Here is a 25,662-nt window from a genome sequence, read left to right on the forward strand (position 1 = left end):
GCTGGCCTGAGGAAAGACAGGATGGTGTGGGAATACACTCCTTTCTGCTTTGACACTTAGAGTTCCCTAAGTTCAACTATCAGTCACTTCCCTGACTCTGGAAAAGAGTCAAGACATTTTGAAAAACATGAGGCCGCAGCCAAAATTGAGGCAAATATGACGCATGTGAACTCTTGCAACCATGTTAAATAGTGAAATGTCAAAAAGCTTTTTTAACAGAGGCCAAAAAACAGCATCCAGAAATTAAGTGATAGTTCTGCTTGTGCCAAAACAACTAAAATGTCAAAAAGCAAAGAGTGTAAATATGGCATGATGTTTTTGCTGTCCCACTGCCATTTGTTCCTAAAACGTGACACACTGGGTCTCAGGAGGAAAAACAGATTCTGAGGAGAGACAGCTTTTTGGGTGTGGGGAGCGCTTGGTTTCTATTATGCTGACTGATTTAAGGTGACAGAGAAGGGTGGAAGTGACCGGGTCTGGGGGGCATGGAATAAATGGGAGCATGGAGAATCGAGGACAGAAAAATACTAAAGGCACAACTCACTGTACGACCATGGCTGTAGTTTGATATAACAGAGCAAGAGAGAAAGAAAAAAGGGAGTTGAGATGGAATGGATGAAATGGAGAATAAAGCCTGATTTATATGTGGTTGCACATAGTTGCCTCAGACCCAAAAATAACACTATTTTCAGTGTGAGACACCAGCCAGCAACCAAGTATAAATCAGGCTAAGAGTGCAGCTGATAAGCAAAGTCAGCTGATGAAGTAATTGATGGCTTTGCTGCCATGGGTCGAGTATAAACGTAATAATGTTGCCTGAAAACTTGTCACAAGTGAAGTAAAAGTATTAGCGTCTAAACACAACTACACAAGTTTTGAGTGCCTTTACATCTCAGGTTAAACTTCACAATTTTTCAGAAAGAAAAGACGGCACAATATTGGATGTTAGCATTCCAGACTCCTGGTACACAGGGCATGCATATTCCAAGATGCCATGAGAAGCAGAACATCAATTTCTGTCACTTCAATCAATTATTAGACCATCAAACACAAGAAAGTGTCAAAACGGTATCATTGCATACCAGTTTCCAGGCATAGCTGACATTGTACGCGTCCTTGCTGGGGTCTCTGAGTCGGTTGGTGTGCCAGGAGAGAGAGGAGTTTCTTGGCACTGCGATGACTTGACTACCCAGCGGGAGACTGCAGAAACACACAGGAGAGTTGCAAAGGTCACACATTGCAGCAGTCGTGGGTCGGGGTAAATGTGGCTTCAAATAGATCATGAAACTGAGCAAAAGAAAATGCACAGAGGTGTTATTTAACGGTTAAAGGAGAATTCCCTCGTAGCCATTTCTTACCGTAATGACGATAACATATACTGTAGAGTATGCTTTAACCACTGGTAGAGGCAAAACAATATTGAAAAGGTCCTTCTCTAGCGCGTTTAAGGAGTGAGGAGGGGTCTAACGTTTAAGCCTTAAGACGGAAGGACATTTGGGACAAAACTGTGGACTCATTTTGGACATTATGGACGACAGAGAAATAATAATTGTTGCACGATCAAAATAAGCTATTTGGAGATCTGCTATTAAGTGTGATTTAATTTAGAAGGCCTTTGTGAATCGGTCTCAGGTCTTCATGGGTTAAAAGGCAGACAGGTGTAGCTCTTCATCCAGACACACACACAGAGACACGTGACACCTTCATCCCTCTAAACCTCAATACCTGAGAATGTTGTGTCGTACGACAGGGAACCCTGGGATGTTCTCATAGTGGATGATGTCCGTGTGCAGTGGAGGCTCCGTCATCAGATAAGGCCGCGTCAGTGACGGGTGCATCAGTGTGTAACCTGGAAAGACCAACCAACAGATGTTACACTCCACACACACCACCACACAAGATTAGGAGATATGTAGGCCTGTCACAATCATTAAGTAATCGCCTGATCGCAATTATTTTGATCATTGGTATCAGTCATTGTCATTTCTTTGTATATTTCAGCATTAGGCTTTGTACATTTAAGTGTACAATTTACAATTAAAATGACTGTATGCCCTGTGCAATTTTGGTTTACAAAACAAAAAATGCAATCAGAACTGTACATGAATGTAACTATTATGTTCCAATGTTCAATACCAAAAACACAATGAGATCATTAATCACAACCCGGCCGGCCGCAACCCCCCCTTCAGACACGCGGCAACGCAGGAGACACAGAGAATAGATGTGTATTCTTCTGTCTGATACACTGTCTGTCCGCCTTGAGTAGCGGCTATAGGCGGCATATCATTTTAAATAAACTAGGGGAGGCAGAAACGTATCCATGGGAGGCGGCTGCCTGCTCTTGCCTTTAGTAGATCCGCCAATGGGCACAGGTTCGATTGCCGAGCCTGATGGTCTTTCCCTGTCTCTCTCTCTCCGTTTCCTGTCACTCGTCACTGTACTATTCAATGTAGGCAGAAATGCCCCAAAAATATCTTTCAAATAATTACAATAGCCTGAGAGAGAATAACCAGAGAGATTTTGTTTTGGTGTTGCACTTCTTTTATGTTGAAATAAACCCTAAAATTGATGAATCAACAAACAAATTGGAACCAGTTGTCATTCTGTGTTACTGATGATGTTCGAGAAGGAGCTCTTTTATGTTTGTGCGCGTAAAAAGAAAACTTGTAAAACAGCTCCACCCAAGTAGAAGGTGTGATGAGGCCAGGATGCAAACAGAGCACAGAGGCATTTGTGTGTTTAACCACTTAAACCCAGTCTATACTTACTAAACTGGATATGAGTTGCCATCAGGAAAATAAAGAAAAAACAACACTTGTTTCAGTGTACACACACACACACACACACACACACACACACACACACACACACACACACACACACACACACACACACACACACACACACACACACACACACACACACACACACACACACACACACACACACACACACACACACACACACACACACACACACACACACACACACACACACACACAGTAAATGTAGCATTACTCTTTTATAATAGCTAATATGAATAAGATAGAAACCCATGTAAAATATATAAGATGTATTTGGTTTATCTAGCCTGTCATCATCATACTCTTACAAAGAGGTCACAACATGGCACTCACTCATCTCGCTGTGCATTTTCAAATATTGCAGATGTTATGCGGCAATCTTTTTTCCTCGGCTCTGGCAGCCTCTGTGTTTACACAAACCCGCTAATTGGCAGCAGGCAATTTGAATACCAGTTAATGACTTTAATGGGAGTCATTTGTCAAGGTTGTTTATTGAACGGCATTAATAAGCGCGGTACAGTTAACGAGCTATAATTTGATGGCGTATTTATTACAATAACAAACCTTTTCAGTATCTAGAGGGGGAATAACTGGTCTCCTTTAATGGTGTAGCATAAAACGCAAACACGACTCCGCTCGGATGACTCACAGTGTGTGCCAACAGTGCTATGGAAGCAGCTACAGTATGCGTTGGAAGTACGTTTCTTCCAGCCAGCCCCTCTTAACTCTAACTGTGATGTCATGTTGCTGAATGACAGTACTTGTCTGTGGTCAGGCAGTCAGGAAACCAGCTTGTGCATTTGTGTGTATGTGTGTCAGCGTGTCTCAAACGTTTAACATGATGAGTAGTAATTGAGTGTCCCTCACCAGTCACCACTCCCCCTTTACTACGCCCCTGTTTTCAAACTTCGCGGACCCCCATCGACCACCCCATTAGGGCTGCAATTATTGGGTTATTTTCTTAGTGATTACCCCATCCATGACTTTTTCCGAGTAGATGAATAGTCAAGAAGCACATTTTCTTTGATAACTGGCTTTATTTTCAAAAAACAATAATTGATTATATAAACTAGCCCTTACCCGTTGTGAGATATTTGCCCCCTCTTGTGGCCGTGGGGGGGTACTGCGCCCGGCGCGTTTTTAATTCAGTAATAAATCTTGCATCCTTTGGTATTCTTCTCCTGATAAACTACACGGTTTGCACACATCTCACCATGCACAACGGCGACAGGTAGCCTGTCCACACATGGACCGCTACTTTGCATTCATATTCATGTCATATTGACAGTACAATACCCATTTTTGCATTTTTTAATCCACTAATAAATTCATTATAAATCATTAATGTGTCAAATGAAAAAAAGGGCTCCGTTACGCCCTCCATATAATTATGGTCCATGTCTGTGTGAAAAGTGGGAGTGATTGGGCCAGCCAATGTTGAGATAAAGCGATTATAGCGCTGGCAGGGACATTCAGACAGACAGACATTCGCTGAATTTTAGTATGATGATGATGATGATGATGATGATGATGATGATGATGATGATGATGATGATAATTGACCAAATCAATTAGTCTGGTTTAGCTCTTAAGCCCTATTCTACATTCACAGAAATATCTAAAATAGCAGATCTACAACATTTTAAACATGTTGAAAGAAAAAGGCTAAAAGGCTTAAAAGAAAAATCGCTTCCAGGGGTTCCCAAACTTTGCAGCTCAAGACCAAAAAGATACACGTAATGTCTCCCTGGGACCCAGACTCACAATTTTACTGATGATTTACTTTTATTTTTTGAAACATTCTGAAATTCTTTAGAAAATTTGTTTTTGTATGAAACGTAAAGAAAGGGGGGGCATATTAAACTCACAGCCCAAAAATTGTTCCCGACCCATTGTTTGGGAAACACTGGACCTCTCAGCTGCCATCGGGGAATCTGTTCTGGCCTGCCTTCCCAGGCTGCGCTGAATACTAGCCTAAAGCTATGTCCAAGACAGACAAACCATGTCCGGACATGAGTTCTACCGCCCTGGCCCGTGGCAGGGCAACAGGGCAGGGCTCGGAAGAAACTTAAGCGCCAAAGAAATGCCACTGCTGGCTGGAAGATGTCCATAAACAGTAATAAGGGATAATGATTATTTAGGAAGTCGACTCAGACTAAATAAACCGTGAACACTACGAGGGAGTAGTGTACATGAGGAGGGCGGATAAACGCACACAAAGACCATTTTACAAATCTTTAATCGTGTTTTCTTTTCAGCGTTTTTCTTTTTCAGTTAGGAATCATTTGTAGGATTTTCTAAAGAGGATATCAATACAAATGATGTCCAAAAATCTACTTGCATCATCTGATTGTGCACTTCAATATATGAATTTGTATTGAATCTGCATTGCAGCATGTGTTTAAAATCTTTTAAATAATGGATGCTTCATACAAATTCGTGGCAATCTACCGGAAAAGTGTGCACCAGTCAACACATAAGTGATATGGGTGTATGACTAACCTTTGTTGTCTATGAGGAAGGTATATGATGCCAGCGAGTCCTGGTAGTAGGTGACATCCTCCAGGATATAGGCCAGGTTCACATCCACCCCCACCACACCAAGAAGCAGGTTACCAAAGTAACATGGCCGGCTAACCGTCATGATGAAACCTTGGGAACAGTTTGGTACATTTAGTCTCCACACAGCAGCTCTGCTCCTTCAATGGAACACTGAACTTCAGCTCATTTAAGTAATTGAATTAACCACTCAAACCCCATGCATTCAGTGACCAGGGTCCCCTAAAATAGCTTCTAGATCTGCTATTTTCACAGAATGCTCGCCTATTATCATCACAACCTTTATTTCAGCTTGGAGTACAGTTTACGGCCCTCATTTTCAATGTAGCCGAGATATTATGATGAAATGAAGCGGGGACACTAGGGTTCAGGTGGTAATTAACTCAACCACGCCAGGGGGCAGTAGCGATAGCTCAGTTCCCCGCCACCACTCACTAACATTCTATTTGTTCATAGAAGAAGATCGGCTCCCCAAAAACAACAATAGCAACAAGGTGCTCGTGCGGATCAGACCACTGACTACCTGTCTAGAAGCATTCATATTTAGACACGCGGTCACCGGGAGTTGCTATTGAGCCACTAAACACAGTCACTCATCCACCGCGATCTGAGCTGGAATTCTCATGAAGAAATGCTCCAGCCCCCACCTTTTTATTTTTCAATGCATTGTGGCTGAAGGGAAAGCCAATCGAGCCCGGAGCTGCCGAGCGACCGAGAGCTTTGATATGCAGTAATAAGCCAACATTATATGTTAAAGGCGTCGTTGGCGCTCCGGGATATCATTAAAACACGTTATATAAGCCCTTCGTTCTAAGAGTTAAAATCAATTCATTCACATTTCTTCTTGTTAACTGGAGTTTCATTCGATATTAATTCAAAACCATTTCCTTTCAGTCACTGAAGCATGGTGTGGCACCTACCGTCTCCCATGGGGTCAGAATAGGGCAGGCTGAAGCGGACCAGGTCGATCATGCGGTTGGGGAGGTTGATGTAGAAGCGGCCCACCGTGGTCTCCAGGTTGCTGAGCTGGTTCAACACCATCATACTGCCTTTGACCACCGGCAGCGCAGCGCTTCCCGACGCCCCGGCCGATATCACGGAGGATCGGTCGCGGTCGCGCATTCGGTCCACGCCGTATTTCACCGAGTTCTGCTCCGCCAGGTCCCGCAGGAAGGCCAACTCCTTCAGACCCGTAACGCCCTCTGAGAGGAGGAAGACAGGCGGGTGGTGGAGAGGAGGGAGGGGATAGAGACAGCACAGTGTGAGTGAATTTATTTATTTCCAAACAGTGGGTCGGGACCCACTTGTGGGTCACGGACCAATTTTTATGGGTCACGACTTCCCGGTCCCCTTTTCTTTTCCTACAACGTAAGTAAAAAATTACTTCAGAAGATTTTCAACTCAACTTTTCAACTCACCATACAGATTTTCAACTTTTAAAAAAAAAAGGTTTTTAATATATTTTAGACATTTTAAAAACAAACAAACACATCTAAGAAATTCCATAATTTCATAATGATAATAATAGTTTGGGTCCCGGGCAAACATCTAATATCTCTAGTGTGTCAAAGGCTAAAAGTTTGGGAACCACTGATTTAGATCAATGTGACTGAACTACACAAGACCACTAAGAAGAACTTCTTGTTCACAATGACTGTCACAAAGGAGCCTTTTGAGTGTAGTATGATGAGCCGATGCTTAAAAAGTAGTGTTCGAAAGGGGACACAGAGAGAGAGACAGAAAACAGCTCTTCAGTAATGAGCACATGACTCAAATTCCTATCATCTTTTCCTTCTGCATATGGTAAAAATGAAAGCAACAACAGGAAATCTGATTGCATATTGTGCCACAACACAGTGATTGTATTCATCAAGTATCTTTGAAAAGGAGGCTCTATTTTGGTTCAGAAAAAGACAATACAGATTCAGGACCAGTGTCCAGGCTACATGACCTTGCCCGTACTTCAGAAGAAGACCTGTTCTGCGTCAGTCAACACGCCTGCGTTATTCCATGCATGCAGGCCTGAGATCCTGCATCACCACCTCGCTATTCTTTGAAGCTTTAAACATACAAAACCAACCATCTGTAAAACCCTGTGTTTATCTTTCAAGCCCCAAGTTTACGACACGTGCAGAACATCCCACCCAGTGCGCCACAGCACGGCGGATCAACAGTAAATGTACGTTCCAGACTTTGGACTAGCCCAGACGTTTGACTTTACGAGTCCTGAGGTCACTTGAGCCAGATTTGTACTTAGTTGCGCGCCACAGAGCCAACGCGTTGTAAGCTTGTAGATCGGCTATTTTCACTGCGCACGACAAAGTCTACCAAGCCCTTTAGATGAGCCTGGATCACCATGCAGCTGTCACCTGGATCATTGGGTCTCACAGCTTAATGGAATGGAATCCATGCCAGTGTCCAATCACTGTTGGGATTACAGCAGAATCATGTTTTAATGCCAAGACATCTCTGGTGACCATATTGTTGGGCGACTGACAAGACGTGGCTTTGTGGGGGGTTGCAATGTCAAATGGACCGGATTGAGGGGCAGCTTTTCTGGCAGACATGGGATCTGCTCTTTTATGTCAGTCAGTTCAACATGTAAACACAATGCAATATTGAGCCCTATAATTAACCTTATTAATTACTTTCAGAAAAAATATCAGGCTCTACAAGCAGAGCTTGTAGTTAGTCTATTTTGACAAAAAGAGATTTTGTGGTGAGTGAAAAAAGCAGTGGATCTAGCATAGAGCCCTAGGCCCATGAAAAAAAACTGTAAGCAAGAGACAAAAGAACATCACATGGTTCTTAATGACTTTCTGGCAGTGCAAAATGGAAAGAACTAGACTGAAAGGGAAACTGGAGTTGGCAGAACATCTTTTTTATTTTGTGCGTGTACACATGCGCGTGAGAACACATGCACATACACAAATAAATACAGTGTGGCCAACAGATTGTTGATCACCTTTGACAAACAACAGTTCACATCTGCCAGTGGAAGCAGGGATTAAGACGCACACACACAAACACACACACAGGGGGGGCTTTGAGCAGAGTGTATAATAGCCTAGGTAACAACAGAACAAATGTTTTTTCGCGATATGCAATGCTAATAAACTGAAAGGCTGATAGATGTGTGTAACCTTTTCAATGTGGAGTGTTTTAGACAAGCAGAGAGTCACACACACACACACACACACACACACTTTGAAGTTTCCGTTCCCCTCTCAGATGTTTTTCATTTCCATACCCTAATGAAAGAATTATTTTATTAATGGTGAACGAATACATACACACTACAGTTGAGGGGAGAGTGTGTGTGTGTGTGTGTGTGTGTGTGTGTGTGTGTGTGTGTGTGTGTGTGTGTGTGTGTTTAGGGGGAGGGGGCAGGAGCAGACAGATGGATGGATGATGGAGATGAAGAGAGGGAGGAAGGGTGCACACACCACACCAACAGAACAAAAAGCCTTTGAGGTTTTAGAGCACCTCTCTAACCTTCAGTCCTCCTCATCCCTCTGTGTGCTATGCATATCCCATCACAGACAAAGAAAACCATGTCTAGCACACGCATAATTAGCTTCCAGTGGAAAAACAAACCAAAACAATACAACAAAAAGGTAGCTCTGTACCAAGAGTCAAAATTGTAATTGAAAGAGAACTGCTGTGCGTAACTGTGTACAAAGTTGTGGTTGAGCGGTTTACCTCCAATGACAAGGTTCAACTTCACCATACAGAACTTGTTTTAGGGTACGTTTCATCTCCATAATTTTTGACAGTGACTCTGTTTTTTGTCAGATTTTCTATTCTGTATCTTGGGTCAGCCAGGATCCAGTGCTTTCCATGTTATTGTGCTGCCAAATGTTATAACCAACTAAAGCCTGATTCTTAACTTAATCGTACGACAATGTCCCATGCCAGAAACAGCTCTTATACAAGCTCACAAGGCATTGTGTAGCCATGCGTTGTCAACTATTTTTTGACACAGGACACCACTGAAGTCAGGCATGAGAAACAATACTTCATTCCTCCTAACTCATGGTGGCAAACCCCCAAACAATAAGTCTTTGTATTTCAGTGACGAGTTTGTATTTTTGTGCGATTCGTACCGTTCATGAGCGCGTAGGTGAGGATCATGACAGAGTTGTTGAGGTGTCTGTTCTCCTCCCTGACCACGCTGAGCGTTGCTCTCTTTTCCTGCTCCGACGACTCCCGAGACGTGATGCCAGATGACAGGTAGATGATTACCATATCTGTGGCTGATGGACACACACACACACACACACACACACACACACACACACACACACACACACACACACAGTTGCATTTGGTGCAAGACTGAATGAATCTGCTGTAATAAAGCAGTGGTTTGTGGCCTTTTCTGGATCAGGGCCCACTTGAAAATATCAAAGTGTTCATGGCCCACCCATGTCACCACTTACCACGGCAGCCATACAGCAGTCAGATGAGTGGATATATACATACCACGGCAGCCATACAGTGGTCAGATGAGTGGGCGCAAGCATTTTAATTTAATGATCAATCAATCGATTGTGTTCTGGCTAGTATCAATGGAACTAACATAGCATACACGCAGTTCCTACTCATCAGTATCACAATGAAATTATCACATTTTCAAGATTTTTTTAAAGGAACACTGGGTGATAAGACTTATATGGCTTAAAACATTATACTTGCCCTCAATAACTAAAAATGTAAATGTAAAACGCATACGATATCTTTTTCACTTGATGAAATTGTTAATATTTTAATCGTAAGGGGGGCTCCATTTTAAAGCGACTGGCACAGGTATGACTTCACACGCGCACATTCCCCCACTGCCTACCAGTGGGCCCTGGCCCACAGGTTGGTAAATGGCTGTAATAAAGACACATTGATGAGTTCTCTCCCAGTCACAGCTCTTACTAGTGCCATGCTTGCTGAGGATGCTGGTGGTGTTCCGGAGCAGCTGGAAAGCCTTTTGGAAGCCGGCTGCGTGCTGCGTCGGGCCGTCCGAAGCCTTGATATTTGAGATGAAGGTGCTCATCTTCCGCTTGGTCTCGCTGGTGGCTGGAGACAGCAGGCTCTTGTAACACAGGTCCAGGGAACAGTAGCGAACCGACTCCGCTACCGACAGAATAGAGATCTGCAAGGAGGCAGAGAAAGCCAATTAAGACCTGACGCAGATTCTTAAAAACAATTTCTGCCTCAGCCCCAGGGGGGCAGTCAGACGGATATTTTGTGAAGCCACTAAGGAAATGAAAGTTCATATAATGGCCTGTTGTGGCGCTCTCACTGGGCTCAGAAAAACCCATAGCCCCATAGAAGTCCATGTATTTTGGCCCAACTTCACCTAGACTGTATTACCTTAATAAACATGGTCATGAATACTTTTTTTTCCAGTCACTAGTTTAAAGTCTCATTTCTAATGTCATAATATTCTTTTTGGAAAATTATGGTCCCATTTATTAAAAAAATGACCATAAAGTCGCGCATGTTCTGAGGGGCGTGGCTACCGTTACAGTCTATGAACGGGATCCCCCTCCCACTCGAGTCAAAATAAAAACCAACGAAGAAGAAGGGGGGAAGTCCCGCCTCGTTGTCTGGGCCAGGCAATGGGCCAGCTGGCCTGAACTGGGCCAAACCGGATCTTGAAAGATGGCGACTTCCATTGCAAGGACTGACAGGCTTCATTTTAAGTTCATGTTAGACCCGCGGAACGCTTTGTCCATATTTTTTACAGTCTATGCTCAGACCCCACCTTTCTGTTTTACAATGTATTGAGGCTGAAGGGAAAGCCAATTGAACACAGAGCTGCCGATCGACCGAGAGCTTTGATATGCGGTAAGGCAACGTTATATGTTTATCATTAAATATAATGCTAAATAGTCAGCTGGGGGGTGGGGGTAGGGAACTGTGATGGACATTGTGAATCTGTTTGTTTAACTGTATGTAATGTGTTTTATTTTCGTTTTTATTTTTATTTTTCATTTTGTCATTATTTATTTATTTTTGTTTTGTATTTATTATTGTCAATTCATTTCGTGATAAGATTTTGTTTGTATTTGTGCTGCCAGAGGGATGTGGGGGGGAAAAAGATATATGTCAATTGTTGAAAATACTTATGTGTAATATAAAGAAAATGAATAAACATATGTTTAAAAAAAATATATAATGCTAAATAACAATTTAGATGCTACAAAAGAGTTACTTTAAAATGTGGAACTCTGAGAGTGTACAAATGTTAAATCAACACTCGATTTTGCCGTTGAAGCAAGCGGCTCCTTTGGCATTCAAGGTAACCTTTGTCCAGCTCACCTTGTCGTGCTCGTCCACAGCATTGAGGATGACCAGCGCTGAATCTCTGGCGATCTGTAACTGCGTGTCAGTCACTGACGCTCCATGGTCCACCATCACCACGATGTGTTTAGACTGAGGCCTCACCGCCGACACATACACAGGCCTGCAAGAAGAACACACAGACGGCTACATTTATTAAACAGTGGTTCTCATACTTTTTCTTTTGAATGACCCCCCAAATTGATATGCATTTGGACACGGACCCCCCACGTCTGAAAAGGTTTTGTTCCAGGGACCCCCAGAACAGAAGATTTGTGTTTTTTAGTATTAATGTCCATTTCTCTCTCTCTCTCCCCCTCTCCCTAGGTGGCCCATGTTGCAGACCCTGGCCTCCAACTCCGTCTGCTGTGGGACACACTGTTTTCACAGGAGATCCCCTTCTCTCCGCTGTTGCTGTGTGGAGGCACATCTCTGCCCTAACCCTAATACATGCTCTCAGTCACCACCAATGAACTCTTGCTCCAAATCCCCTGCTATCAGAGTCCGTATTCCCAGTTTCCCCAACAATGTATAAGACAATGCATAACAACAACTAAATCTATTTGTCACCTGAGCAAGCAGGCAATGGTTAAAATGGCAGCACTTGTGCAGAGACCAGGGGTCAAATTGGGGGTAGAGCAGGAAGGTTTCATGGTGCAGCTTTAAGTTAATACTAATGTAATAGTAGTAAATGTAATGAACAATTTTGAAAACCTGTATGATTTTTGCGTATGTGTGGTCTAAGGCAGTTCTAAATTTGTTTGTAGAGTGAGAACAAATTCAAGAAAGAACATATTGATGAATCCCAAAGTGTTGCATTAAGCAATCAGCACCCATACTTCAGCACAGATTTGTGCTTACACACTTCTAATGAATGAGGTCCAATGAGAAGCCATCACATGGTGAAAAAAGGCGAGTGATGTATTCGCTAAGCCACATACACCCAGTCTTGCAGCAGCAGCATAATTTTGTTTCATAGCTAAAGGCCAGCTGACTGGCTTAGAAACTCCACTGACAGATTTACAACACCAGGAAAAAATGCAAGAGCAAGTGCATGAACAACAGAGAGATGGGGGATAGATTAAGAGACAGACAGACAGACATATACACTGAAAAAAACACAGAGAGAGAGAGCTATGAGTGACCACAAAAGGAGGTGTAAGATTCCTTTCCGAGGGCATATGTGGTCAGATTTGGGGACGAGGGGGTGGCACGCCACCCACATGACCTCTGGGATGCTTTACGACGACTGCTGAGGCAAGAGGAGGAGGGAGCTGGATATGAAGAACGTACTGGGGGGCACCAGCAAGTACTCATGGAAAGGAAATGTGTGATACTGTACCTGCTGCGATGCTCATAGCTTCCCTTGCAGTGGAACTTGTGGGCAGGGAAAACCGTGAAGATGCCCTCCTCTGAGCTGAAGTACTGCCACTTTATCCCTGGGTTGGACTTCAGGTTGTCTGCCAACACTACATATAGGAGAGAGGGAGAGAGAAGGGGGTGATGGAATAGAGGAGAGGAGCGTGGAAAGGGAGTGAAAGGAGTGGGGTGTAGGAAATGTGAAAGAGGGAAAAGGACAAGAGACGAGGGAGAGAGAGAGAGAGAGAGAGAGGACATACGTACATGAGAAAATGGGGAAAATACATGCCAAGTTTCACCTTTTCAAATGTACCAGCGGTAACCTTTATTTAACCAGGTTAATCCCACTGGTCAGAGCAGAGGTTAATCACAGGCTTTGTGTGCGTGAGAATGAGAGAGCAAAGACACTCACATGACATGTACTGCACTTGCATTCCATGTGTGCATATGTCATGCTTGATGCTGAATGAAGATCATATTCTTTAGCTGGAATTAATTTGCCTTAATGTGTTGCAGTCACATTTTGTATCACAATGTCAAATCTGTGGTGCTTAAATGATTAAACACCATCTTTTTGTTTATTTTTTAGTATCCATTCCCTGTAAAATAAATACTTCTGGTACATAGAATAAGTGGGGAGAATAATTTGTGCCCCAACGAAATATTGACAGCGCAACCATCTACAAGAATTCAATACAGAAATATTTACCTTCTACTTGGTGGAAACACATGTTTTATACTATTATATATTAAGAGTTTCAACTTACACCAGTCTCTCTACCAAATCAACAATTTGCCTGAAGGTACTGTAAGATCATATTTCAATCAGCTACTTCTGTTTGAGTATGGTGATGATTAATTATTTTCATAGGAAGTGAAAACTCTGTCTGTAATTTGTTTAAGTGCATCCTGGCAAAGACAACCTTCCGGTACATCACACCTCTATCATTTTATGTAGGAAATAAAATACATCAATTTTCAACTTGCTACACAAATGTAGAGCTGTCAAATCCTTTGAACTAGCTTAACTGAATTCCTAAAACAAAACAAGTATGACCAGTCTGACCATACAGGCTGTGAATCAACGCCAATGTATGCATCAGTGCTTCACTGACATTTATGAATATATTACAATGACGCAGGCCAACTTAACAGCATCCTCTGCCAAAGTCGCTGAGCCAACAAACCATTTTTGTGGGTCACAGAGTCAACAGTATCTTCACAGAGATCCAATCACAAAGACTGCAGCTTCCTGTCTGCTCAATGCAACACAAAACAGCCTTTCACTTCAAAGATGAAGAGATGGAGGGAGGGAAAGGACACAAATAGAAGCTGGATTCCTTAACCAGGCCAACAACTATTAGAACGAGAGGGAGACAGAGAGGAGAGAGAGTGAAAGAATGTCTAAGATAACAGTAGATGGTGATGTAACGGTTAAAACTAATAAAACACAGGAATGTAGGCCCACACTGGCATCTAATCTCCTGAATATGAGACCAGTCTACTGAGCAGCACTGAAAATGATAGAGCATTTGTATACTGGCACTGAGGCACATCCACTATAAACAAACAACATGGACTTTCTAGTGGCCAGACTATACACAGCAACCTGGGTGGATTAAATATTTTCAAGAAATTATAGGCATACAATAATTGTACATTGTACATTGCATGAATGCATTTCATATAATTCAAAATATATCATCAAATATTATATTTCATTTGTGCCCAATTTTACAGCATGCTTATTAGCAAAATATTTATTTGGACAGGTGAGCAAAAACTAAAAAGCCAAGGAAGAAGTACTACGCACAGTTAGATGATAGATGGTAGATAGGATGATAGATGACACATACTGTAGATCGATCCATCCATACAGTATGCATCAGCTATCATCTCAAAGTTGGTATTGTGACTTTATATAATGCCAGATGCTTGCATGAGAGTTATTTTTTTAACTTTTTAAATCTTTTCATTGGTTAACATTTTTTTAACCAACACACCGACGTAAAGGGTGTTCAATGGCATCGATTTACGGGCCGGACAGCGATGATATAATAGATTTAAGAAGCCCATTTTTGAGGGACAGTGGGTTATTATTGCACTGCAGTATGCTTGCTAGTCTGCTGCGCAGCACATCATGCTAGTCCCTCCATCCATCTCTGAGACTGGTATAAACAGGAACCACTCAGCAGTGTTGACAGCTGAAGAGGGCTCTGTACACATCTATGTTATACATCTGCCTCCAGTGTTTAGAAAGCTCTACAAATGTACACATTTTTTTACCTTTGGGACAAATGCCAAGCGGTCAACATGTCTACTGGGCTCAAATGAAAAAACCTGGATACGTAATACATATGCATTATGTGCAACAGTTTTTAATTATTCATTAGTTTAGTTTGATTTCAGTTTAGCTTTAATGGTGTATCTATCCATTGTGAGAAAAGCTATATTTTACAGAAGCTGAAAAGGGTAGGATGAATTGCACGCCATCAGATATGATGGTGGAAAAACAAACAAACAGTTTACTTTGTTTTACTTTTTTGTTTCTTTTAAAAACACTTGTCATGCATGCACAAACACACTGGCATTGAGGCAGATCCACACACACACACACACACACACACACACGAAAAGCTAAAACCGATTAGATGGATGAAGAAGAACGAACATCTGTTAATACTACATACAGTTTATATAGCACATTCCTAGGTACTCAAAATCAATTTACAGAAACTAGTTAAAACGTTAAAAACTAAAAGGGATATAGTTTAGGTAAGAATGCAAGTCTGAAAAGCTGGGGTTTGAGTGTGGTTTTAAATGTGGTGAGGTTGGGGGCATCTTTCATGGGAGCGAGTTCCATAGGCAGGGGGAATCACAAGTCCCTGTCACCCCAAGTTTGTTTCTTTGTCTTGGGGATGTCGAGGAGGTTGGCATTACACAACCTGAGGGATCGGGAGGGGGGATGTCGTTGGAGTTCAGAAATAGCGGAGAGTTGTTGAGGGCCTTGTAAGTGGTGATCATTATCTTGAAATCTATTCTGTGTTTGACTGGGAGCAAGTGATGGTCATGGAGGAATGGGCTGATGTGGTCCCTGGATCGGGTTCTGGTGAGCAGACGGGCGGCAGAGTTTCGGTGGTAGAGATGTGTGTTATCAGCATAAAGGCGGTTAATTCACTGCATCAGCAACGTGTCTGCTCATGAGGGCCACGGGACGTGAAGCTTAAAAATTCACCACAATCGAGGTCAAAACGCCTGCAGATGCTTGCACCAACAAATGAACACACGTGCGACAATTTCACGGGACCGCACTGGGAAATACGCTTGCATAATCGCCCCTCAACTTCTCCACACGTCCAAAATAAACGCATGGCTCTCATTGAAAATGAATTACCAAGATGTATGAGTCGTTTCCCATCTGAAAAGGCCTTAACAGTGGAAACGGAGGACATGTCTGCGAAGTAATTGTCCGAGGGGGAGCATGTATACGATTAAGAGGAGAGGACCATGTACTGACCCTTGGGGGGCGCCATAGGTGACAGGAGATGTGAATTATTGGCAGTTGTTAATGGAGATGAATTGACGAATCAGTGAGGTATGATTTGAACCAGGAGAGGGCAGTATCAGTGATTTGAGGCATGAGAATGGTGTACATTTGTGTTAATCACACAAAGATACCAGAGCCCAACCCACTTAAAACCCAAATGTTAATTTATCGATTTGTAACTCTGAGATTGTACAAATGTAACCTCAAAATTAACATGCATTTCAATCGACACCCTGGTCTGTCTAGATTTTCCCTGTCTTCCCAGTCGTAGAATAGATCATCGATTGCCGTCCCACATAATATCTCCCTCTGCCTTCCCAGATTCGCTATCCTTACTGCATGGAGAACCAAAGCAAAAGACAGAACAGGAGGTGGAAAACAACTCTCCGCTCAATGTACACACATGTGATGTGACCAACGGCGTTCCCATCTGAACCCCACCCTCTCCTTCATTCATCACACACACACACACACACACACACACACACACACACACACACACACACACACACACACACACACACACACACACACACACACACACACACACACACACACACACACACACACACACACACACACACACACACACACACACACACACACACACACACACACACACACACACACACACACACACACACACACACACACACACACACACACACACACACACACACACACACACACACACACACACACACACACACACACACACACACACACACACACACACACACACACTTTTGTTTAGACTGGGCCAAGAGAAATGAGAGAGGATGAATGCGTGTGGGGAGTGTAAGGGGTCAAGGAGGCCTGAGAGTGAAGGAGAAGTAGAAGGAGGAGGTGTGTAGGGGTGGGAGGGTGTTGGGGTAACATGAACTCCCTGCGACTGGCCGCAAGGAAAACAAAGCCCCCGGCCAGCGGTGATATACGAATGGTGGCAGCTATCATGGAAGGTGGCAGGAGAGACGGACTGGCTGGAATGTGTTGTGGAGGGGGAGAGACAGATAAAGGACTACAGACTGACACAGAGAGACGAAGAGGTAGAGACTAGAGAGAGAATTATAGAGAGACATAGAGGGAGAGTGAGATGCCGGGGCGGCTCCATGACCAGGGAAGGGCGTAACATTGAGAGGAGTTGACAACGGTAGCGCTTGATTGGATGAGCGCAGTGTGAGGCAATGGAGAGAGTTTCAGCTCCCCATACCTACTGTAGGATAAACTTGTTTGAATTACAGATTACTTTTTTCATAGTTTACAATTTAGACGTTTAGCAGACCCTCTTACCCAAAGTGACATATGACATACAAAGTTTAAGATCAGAGGGAAGTGGCATGAACACTAGTGAATCAACAACAGGGATTTATCTAAATGGGCAAGTACTGATATAAATAAAATAAGGAGCATTAGGGGATGAGGTTTAATTTCAAAGACCCCCAGTTTGAATTAGGCTACATAGACCCATTTCAGACCATTTTAGTATATTTCACTGCTTAAGTTGTAACTATGAGTAGTGACGAACAAACCATCTTGATTCTAGGAGTAGCATTTGTCAGTGGAATTGCATGCGAGCAGAGGATTTGGGTGTTTAATAAGTGGTAATGCAGAACACGGCGATTGTTCTCAACAATAATGCTTCATTTATGCTTCGCTGTAGCCTGTATGTATGAAGTGTCACACGCTGAAAATAGCTGGTCTACAAGCTTACACAAAGTGTTGCATTTGCGATGCTATTTTCGGTACAATCCAACGAAGTATAAATCAGGCGGCTTAAAATTGTCTCATTAAATGTTTTGGTCTGAATTTAGAAATATGCTTTTTGACTATCATTTCAGTAAATGTCTATGGGAGCAGGAGGTGGTGAGTAGACAAGACGAGGGTGGTAGGAGAAAGAACAAATGTAATGGTAGCGATTTCCTGACCTAGATTATACGTGCATGGGTGTACTGTAAGTGTTCATATGTGTGTAAGTGTGCAGTGAACATACTGTGTGAGCGTTCAAGAGACAAAGGGAGGGATATACATTTGTGTTTGTGCGCAATTGTATATGTTTACGGTTATGATCATATTATGTAGTAAGACCATTTAATAGCCAAATACAGAGTTCTCTGGTACAAAATAAAAGATGAGGCTGTGCCATGGCAGGAGAACTGAGAAACCGGGGATGTGGTGGGGTTGGGGGGTGCTGGCATTTTCTGGGTTTATGGTCAAAGACTATTTTCCCTCCCAAATCAAATGCAGGCATACACATGCAGTGCAGACACATGTGGTCTTTACATGGCAACATTGTACAGTGTATTTATGCAATCCGACACCTTGACAAATACATTGCAGCAGACAGAGCCAACATCAAAAAGTTAATATCCCTCTAATTTGTTTTGGCAGGATTTCAGTTGCGGGGCTTGCGGGTTCTTTGGATCTTGAGGTTAACGTGCACACCTATAGCATACATACATCTAAACTGAGTGACAAGGGATGAGACTGTAGACCAAGGTGAAGTCAGGATAGATGGTTAAGAAGGGCTTAACTGGAGGAAACTACTAAAACACGTCTACTGAGAGTCGCAGGCGATGAGATCAAACGCAAAGAGTACTATTTGATCTTAGGTCATCATGAAGGATGTTTTATTAAAAAAAAGAAATAGCAGAGCAACAGAGAACAGAAAAGCGAGGAGAAGGGGAGAGAGACCGACTACAAAGACGTTTCCTTACACCTTGAGCTGCCACAGCTCATTATTTCCATTGCAGCATTTTATTGCCCTTTCCTTTTAAAGATTTAACAACATGAGATCTTGACTTCTTCAAAAAGCGGTTGCCATGGAAATTGTTCTTAACAGAGTCACTCAACTGTGAAAAAAGAAAGGAAAAAAAAGAAAGAAAAAAAAAGACAGAAAGAACTTAAAAATGGAGATGGATTCCATGGTTCAAATTGGAAGCAGTGCTGAGTGTGCCATCACAGTTGAGGTTTTATAAATACAAAAATACAAATTGGAAGCAGTGCTGAGTGTGCCATCACAGTTGAGCTTTTAAAAATACAAAAATACAAATTGGAAGCAGTGCTGAGTGTGCCATCACAGTTGAGCTTTTAAAAATACAAAAATACAAATTGGAAGCAGTGCTGAGTGTGCCATCACAGTTGAGCTTTTAAAAATACAAAAATACAAATTGGAAGCAGTGCTGAGTGTGCCATCACAGTTGAGCTTTTAAAAATACCACAAATGTAGAAAATAGTAGCTGGTCTACAAGCTCACAACGCATCTCAACAAGATACATTGTGAGTTTGTACATCGGCTATTTTCACAAAAATATGTTGTACGACAAAGTATAGGATTTAAGTAGCTATCAAAAAGATAATTCATTGAAAGGTGACTTATGTCTAGTGAACGTGTGCGTGTGCGTGTGCGTGTGTGCGTGTCTCTCACCTGAGTTGAGGTCTCTCCCAGGGTTGAAGGCTCGGCTGTTGACCGTGGGGGACAGCCGGTCACAGCAGATGGTCTTGGAAACGTTAGTGTTGAAGTTGCCATCGAAACTGAAAAGTGACAAACAAAACAACATAGTGACAGTTTAGACAGTATATCAAGTCTTTTTTGTGGCAGCTTTGTGCGGCTGGTTGAACTGCCCTGAGAATAAGGGAACCCAATTTTAGCCCTGGTAGTGGCAGAGCTTTAAGGACGGCTATGTCAGTTAGTGGGTCTGTCTGTTCAGTGTCAGTTCAGTGTCCACCACTTGACACCCAAATAAATGTGGTAATTATTCTGTATTTATTTTTTGAGGGGCTGAATAAAGAATGCAATTTTGACGATTTGAGCCTTTTTAATTTTGACAGATTGTCATCTGGATTATGTTTTCTTGGAAGAATTCTGCATGTCCGACCATTGTTTCCGCATTCCTGGGTGCATCGCCTCACTAGTGCTGTGCAATATATCGTATAGAAGATATTGATATGAGACTAGTAAATATTGTCTTTACTGCATTACAGGAAACTTACCCAACTGTTAGATATTCTGTTAATTGCCTTTACTAGTTATTACTAGAACTCGACCGGCCACAGGCCATACTGTACTGCAGCACACTGTGCCGTGCTGTACTGTACTATACTGTAACTGTAGCGCAGGGGTCTGCAATAGTTTTCACATGAAGTGCATTTTTTACATTTCGTGATAGTCAGTGTGCCATATATATACTTTCTTAGCTTACGCATGTTTCATGATAAATGTTTTATGTGATGTATTCCCATGCTTTTTTGTTCTTGCTTAATGTAAGTCGCTCTGGATTAAGAGAGTCTGCTAAATGCCTAAATTGTAAATTGTAAATTGATGACAACAGCGTGGACAGTGGACAAAGAGAGGTGTGTTGGCGTGGTTGAGAGTTGAGACAAACTGTGTGACCGCTGCTGGCGCTGGTGTGGGGCACTAAGAGCGTGAGACACGGCACATGACGGACCCATAGATAGTATGCACACGTCGGAGCTGCTGCTCGTGCTGCTCTCCCGACGGAGATGTCCTTACAACAATGAATTGCAAACAATGAAAAGTTTGCAGAAGCATGCAACATGCTATGATTGCCGGGTGCTGTTGCGCGAGTGAAACGCTGATGCTTGGCGGCACGTGCATCATCGGAAAGTGATGTGCGTTGTGTGTGTGGCATGATGTGTGCAAAATAGGATAGAGGCCTGATCATCATAACAGATAAAACCAAATGCGTCCGACTGTCATCCTAGATATACAACACGGTGTAATGCGGCTTACTGCCGGCATTTTACAGTACATGTAATGTAAGTGGCAACACAGCTTGCCTCAAGAAAAAGCTTTAAAGTCGTGCTGAAACAACACATGCTGCATGTTGCCTGTGAACGCAGTTGGGTCAAAATATGCATATGCAGCTTTTAACAGACCAATGCCATCACATCAACATATAAATTATATAATAGGCCATTTTGAAACACATTGAATGACTTGAGTTTTGAGTGACAAAATCATTATTATGTGCATGCCCATACTAATAGCAAAGCATGTGAAATGAATGAATTGGCACAGGGAGGGGGTTGTCAGGGAGGGGAGCAGCCTTCACCGCACTGCACCAAGCCTGGGTGCTTTGATCCCCAACACTCCCACCAACCCTTCCTTCAAATCCACAAATCTTTCATACATACACACAATACATACACAAGCAATGTGCTCAAGTATGTAAACACACACAAATGCATGCACACACATTGTCCTCGCATGCACATGCATTGTCCTCGCATGCACATGCATTGTCCTCACATGCACATGCATCTACACCGGTCCAATACATATCTCTCTCTCTCTCTCTCTCTCTCTCTCTCTCTCCTTGCAGAGCTAACACTGGCCTGGTTTGACTGACATGTACTCTGATGTTCAGGCGCCTTTAGAACTTCACACATTTAGAGTCCCATTAGGCCAAAGTCATTACTATTCTCCTTCAACCAACCCACTTTGCATAGCAGGGCCAGACAGGACTCTCAGCAAAATGTGTGCCAGATAAAAAATACATTTGCAAGCGCTTTGAATTCCACATCAAAAAACGAGAGCCAAAAATGAATGAGAGAGAGAGAGAGAGAGAGAGAGAGAGAGACAGACGAGAGGTAGAATAATGATGAGGAAAGAGTTGGGGTTCAGTATCGATTCTGATCTGCCATGTAAATGAGGGTTTAAAAAAACATTCAAGACAAGCATGGTGTGTGCGTGCACACACACACACACACACACACACACACACACACACACACACACACACACACACACACACACACACACACACACACACACACACACACACACACACACACACACACACACACACACACACACACACACACACACACACACACACACACACACACACACACACAAATAAGATGTAATGAATATGAAGCAAGTAAAAATATATATACTTAATTTGTACCCCTGCCGCATTAAACTTTAAATAATGCTGCTATTAAATATGCATATCAATAATGTAACATACTTTAGGTATGCATGATTTATTACAATACATCCCATTGGGTATACAGCTCTCCTTACATGAATTGGAATGATAATCCTTTAAGCAATTCAAAAGGAGATAACATCAGCATTGTGCCCTATAGAATCAGCATTTTGTCGTTTTGTCTGTTAGTAAATCTATAACCAGGACCAGGTAGACTACAATCACGTATGTACTATGGAGCTCTCAGAATAACTGACAGACACCTCTAAATAAGGGTGCAAGTATCATGTTGAACACCCGATATCCAACTTCTGCTTATATAAGTCATTATATTAAGTCACACTACATGGTAGTGGACTGGAATATCAACAGTGGAAGTGATCCTAAGCCATTCAAAACGCCCTGTGAGTACAATTACCTTGGAGAGGCATGCTGCTGCGTTCCACTATAATGTCAACAGTAATACCCCTTCAAGTCTTCTAAATCCCCCAGCGAGTACTGTAGTACAGCAGCAAAGTGAGCAAACGGACTAGCTGCAAAGCTAAGAAAGAAAGAAACTTTGTCCGAAGTGAGATGATTTATGTATTTATGCAACAGCTGTCCGTCCAACGGCATGTCCGTCCGTCCATCTCATTCTTGTGATCAAAATATCTGAGGAATGCCTAGGCGTAAAAACGCCCACTTAAAACTCTAAGGGGAGCTGATTAGATTTAGGTGGTCAAAGGTCATGGTCACTGTTGCCTGCACGAAAACAAATTTCACCCACCGTTTCACACCTGTGAACCTGTGATGTGACAATAAAGTTGATTCTGTCCACCCCATTCTCATGCAGTATCTCAGTAACACCCGGAGGGAATTTCATTACATTTGGCACTAAATGTCCACTTGGACTCAGGGATGAACTGAATAGAATGTTGTGGTCAAAGTCACTAGCCGAAGGTCATTGTAACCTCACAAAAATAATAGTTAGTTTTGTGTTCCATTGCACAAATACAATTCTCATTTGTTTTGGTTTGGCAAACGGAATAGTTGAGATGGATTTTAATTACATTTTTGGCTCAATTAAAAAAAAAAGCTTGTTGAAGACGAGGTGTTTTGCACCTGTAAGCCAGCAATTCAATTTAGTTGCCTTCCTCTCTGCAGGTAGGAAAGCTCAGCAGCAAGATAATGCAGTGAGAAGGAAAAATTGCAGATGGGGGTGAAAGGAGGTGGTGAAATGAAACGAAAGCTGAAGTTTTTGGCAACAAGTTTTTTGCAAGCAAAGCGTCACAAAACCGCTGCCTAGGGAACATGGCCCCATACAGTAACTAGCTGAAATGTGTCTCCTTTCTGATGTCTCCTGGCCACCATGCTGCCTGTTCCCTCCTTTCATCCGCCCCCTGCTCCACACGCTGCCCTGCCATTCATTAGTATTAGCCACCAGAGAGACTGCAGGAGGCTCAGTGGGGATTTGGTTAGGGCTGTCAGGGTAGGGAGGAAGACAAGAGGACAGGAAGATAAGAACAGAAGAGAAACGGAGCCGGGGAGGGAAGAGAGTAAGATGGAAAATAAGAAGTAATGTCCAATTGCTGGCCACCTTCATATGTACGAAGGTGTCAATGCACCAGAAATAGCAAACCTATAAGCTCACAACATGTCGCAGATCTGATGTGTTGTCAGCGTATAGATCAGTTATTTGTGGCATGATGTGACACCGCCGTACGTACGCTGAAAGGCTCAATGCTGAAAGGTATAGAGGCAGAAAGTGAGAGATGGGGGGCAGTATTATAAGAAGAGGGAGTGATATTATCAGCTCAGTGTTTACAGCTGTTAAGGTCACTTTTACATACTCAGGTTTTAGAATAATTATGTGCTTTCTCTTCACCTCGCTTTCATCTTTCATTGGCAAACACGGATATCATTAGTTAGTTAGTTAGTTAGACTAAGCAAGAGAACCAGCTACATCCAATTCAAAGGGCTTTATTGGCATGAGAAAACATACGTTTACATTGCCAAAGCAGAAAGAACAATACAACAATACAGTAATACAACCTAAATATGTGCCAGGCAGACCACTTCGTTCATCGAGTGCTGGTCTCCTGGAGATACCTGAGACCCCAAAAACAAAAAAATATGGTGAAGCCGCCTTTAGCTACTACGCCCCTGTGCTCTGGAACAGCCTGCCAAGGGATCTACGGTTCTCTGAATCTGTTGACATTTTTAAACGAAATCTTAAAACACACCTTTTTAGCATCGCTTTTACCTCCTAGATCATGTCCTTTTCCTGTGATTAGTCTCTCCTTTTTACTATTGTTTTTATTACTTTATAGTCGATGCTTTCCTGCTTTGTTTTGCTCTTTGTGTGATATGTACATGTGTATATTTGTGTATGTGTATGTGTATTTATATATATACATGTATGTATATGTGTATGTATATATATATATATATATATATATATTATTTTTAATATTATTACTTTTTTTTGTTCTTACTGTAAAGCACTTTGAACTGCACTCGCTGCCTGAAAAATGTGCTATATAAATAAAGATTGATTGATTGATTGATTGAAAACAAAAATAATGTACATTTGAAGGTCAGAATCTTCAATAGATCAAATTCCACAAGACTAAGTTGAGGCCAACTGAAACGCACTGGAACTTTGTTTAACACATGCGGAACATACTACTACAAGGTGCCAAAACCCAAAAGTAATTATTTTCCCATTTCATCCCAGGAGTGATCTGAGAGATTGTGTTGTTTCGCTCTTGCATATCTTGATACGGCTTCTTTGTTTTCACTGGAGAGTTTGGAGTTTTCTAAGAAAACGATATCTCTGGCTGTCGGGAGGAAACAACCTAACTCACTAAAGGGTAAGTTAGGTAAAAAATCTAAAATGGAGTTAGGTGATATAGCAATATATTTGTTGATCGGCAGTGATCTCAAAGCACTGTCAGTGAGACATGCATGTGTCTGCCCTTCAGATGCCTGACCAACACTGCCAATCTGCCATGCTGGTAATGTCAATTTCTCTGGTGCATATTTTGCATAATACTTCCATAATTACTCAATAATTAGAGATCCAGTTGATTTTTTTGGGGTGATCAAGCCATAAGCA

General features: G+C 42.4%; 1 protein-coding gene across 1 annotated transcript in view; it reads right to left on the reverse strand.

Moving 5' to 3' along the window:
- Positions 1 to 25,662, reverse strand: part of cachd1 (cache domain containing 1) — a 98,248-nt gene that overhangs the window by 27,654 nt on the left and 44,932 nt on the right. The window contains exons 4-12 of the mRNA XM_080771215.1: positions 20,036 to 20,142; positions 13,048 to 13,174; positions 11,685 to 11,829; positions 10,293 to 10,512; positions 9,473 to 9,622; positions 6,287 to 6,568; positions 5,310 to 5,459; positions 1,726 to 1,849; positions 1,083 to 1,200 (exon numbers count right to left, since the gene is read on the reverse strand). Of these exons, the coding sequence (XP_080627341.1) occupies positions 1,083 to 1,200; positions 1,726 to 1,849; positions 5,310 to 5,459; positions 6,287 to 6,568; positions 9,473 to 9,622; positions 10,293 to 10,512; positions 11,685 to 11,829; positions 13,048 to 13,174; positions 20,036 to 20,142 (1,423 nt within the window). The remainder of the gene's footprint in view (positions 1 to 1,082; positions 1,201 to 1,725; positions 1,850 to 5,309; positions 5,460 to 6,286; positions 6,569 to 9,472; positions 9,623 to 10,292; positions 10,513 to 11,684; positions 11,830 to 13,047; positions 13,175 to 20,035; positions 20,143 to 25,662) is intronic.

The sequence above is a fragment of the Protomyctophum bolini genome, assembly GCF_963924005.1.
Source record: "Protomyctophum bolini genome assembly, chromosome: 8".
Lineage (NCBI taxonomy): Eukaryota > Metazoa > Chordata > Actinopteri > Myctophiformes > Myctophidae > Protomyctophum > Protomyctophum bolini.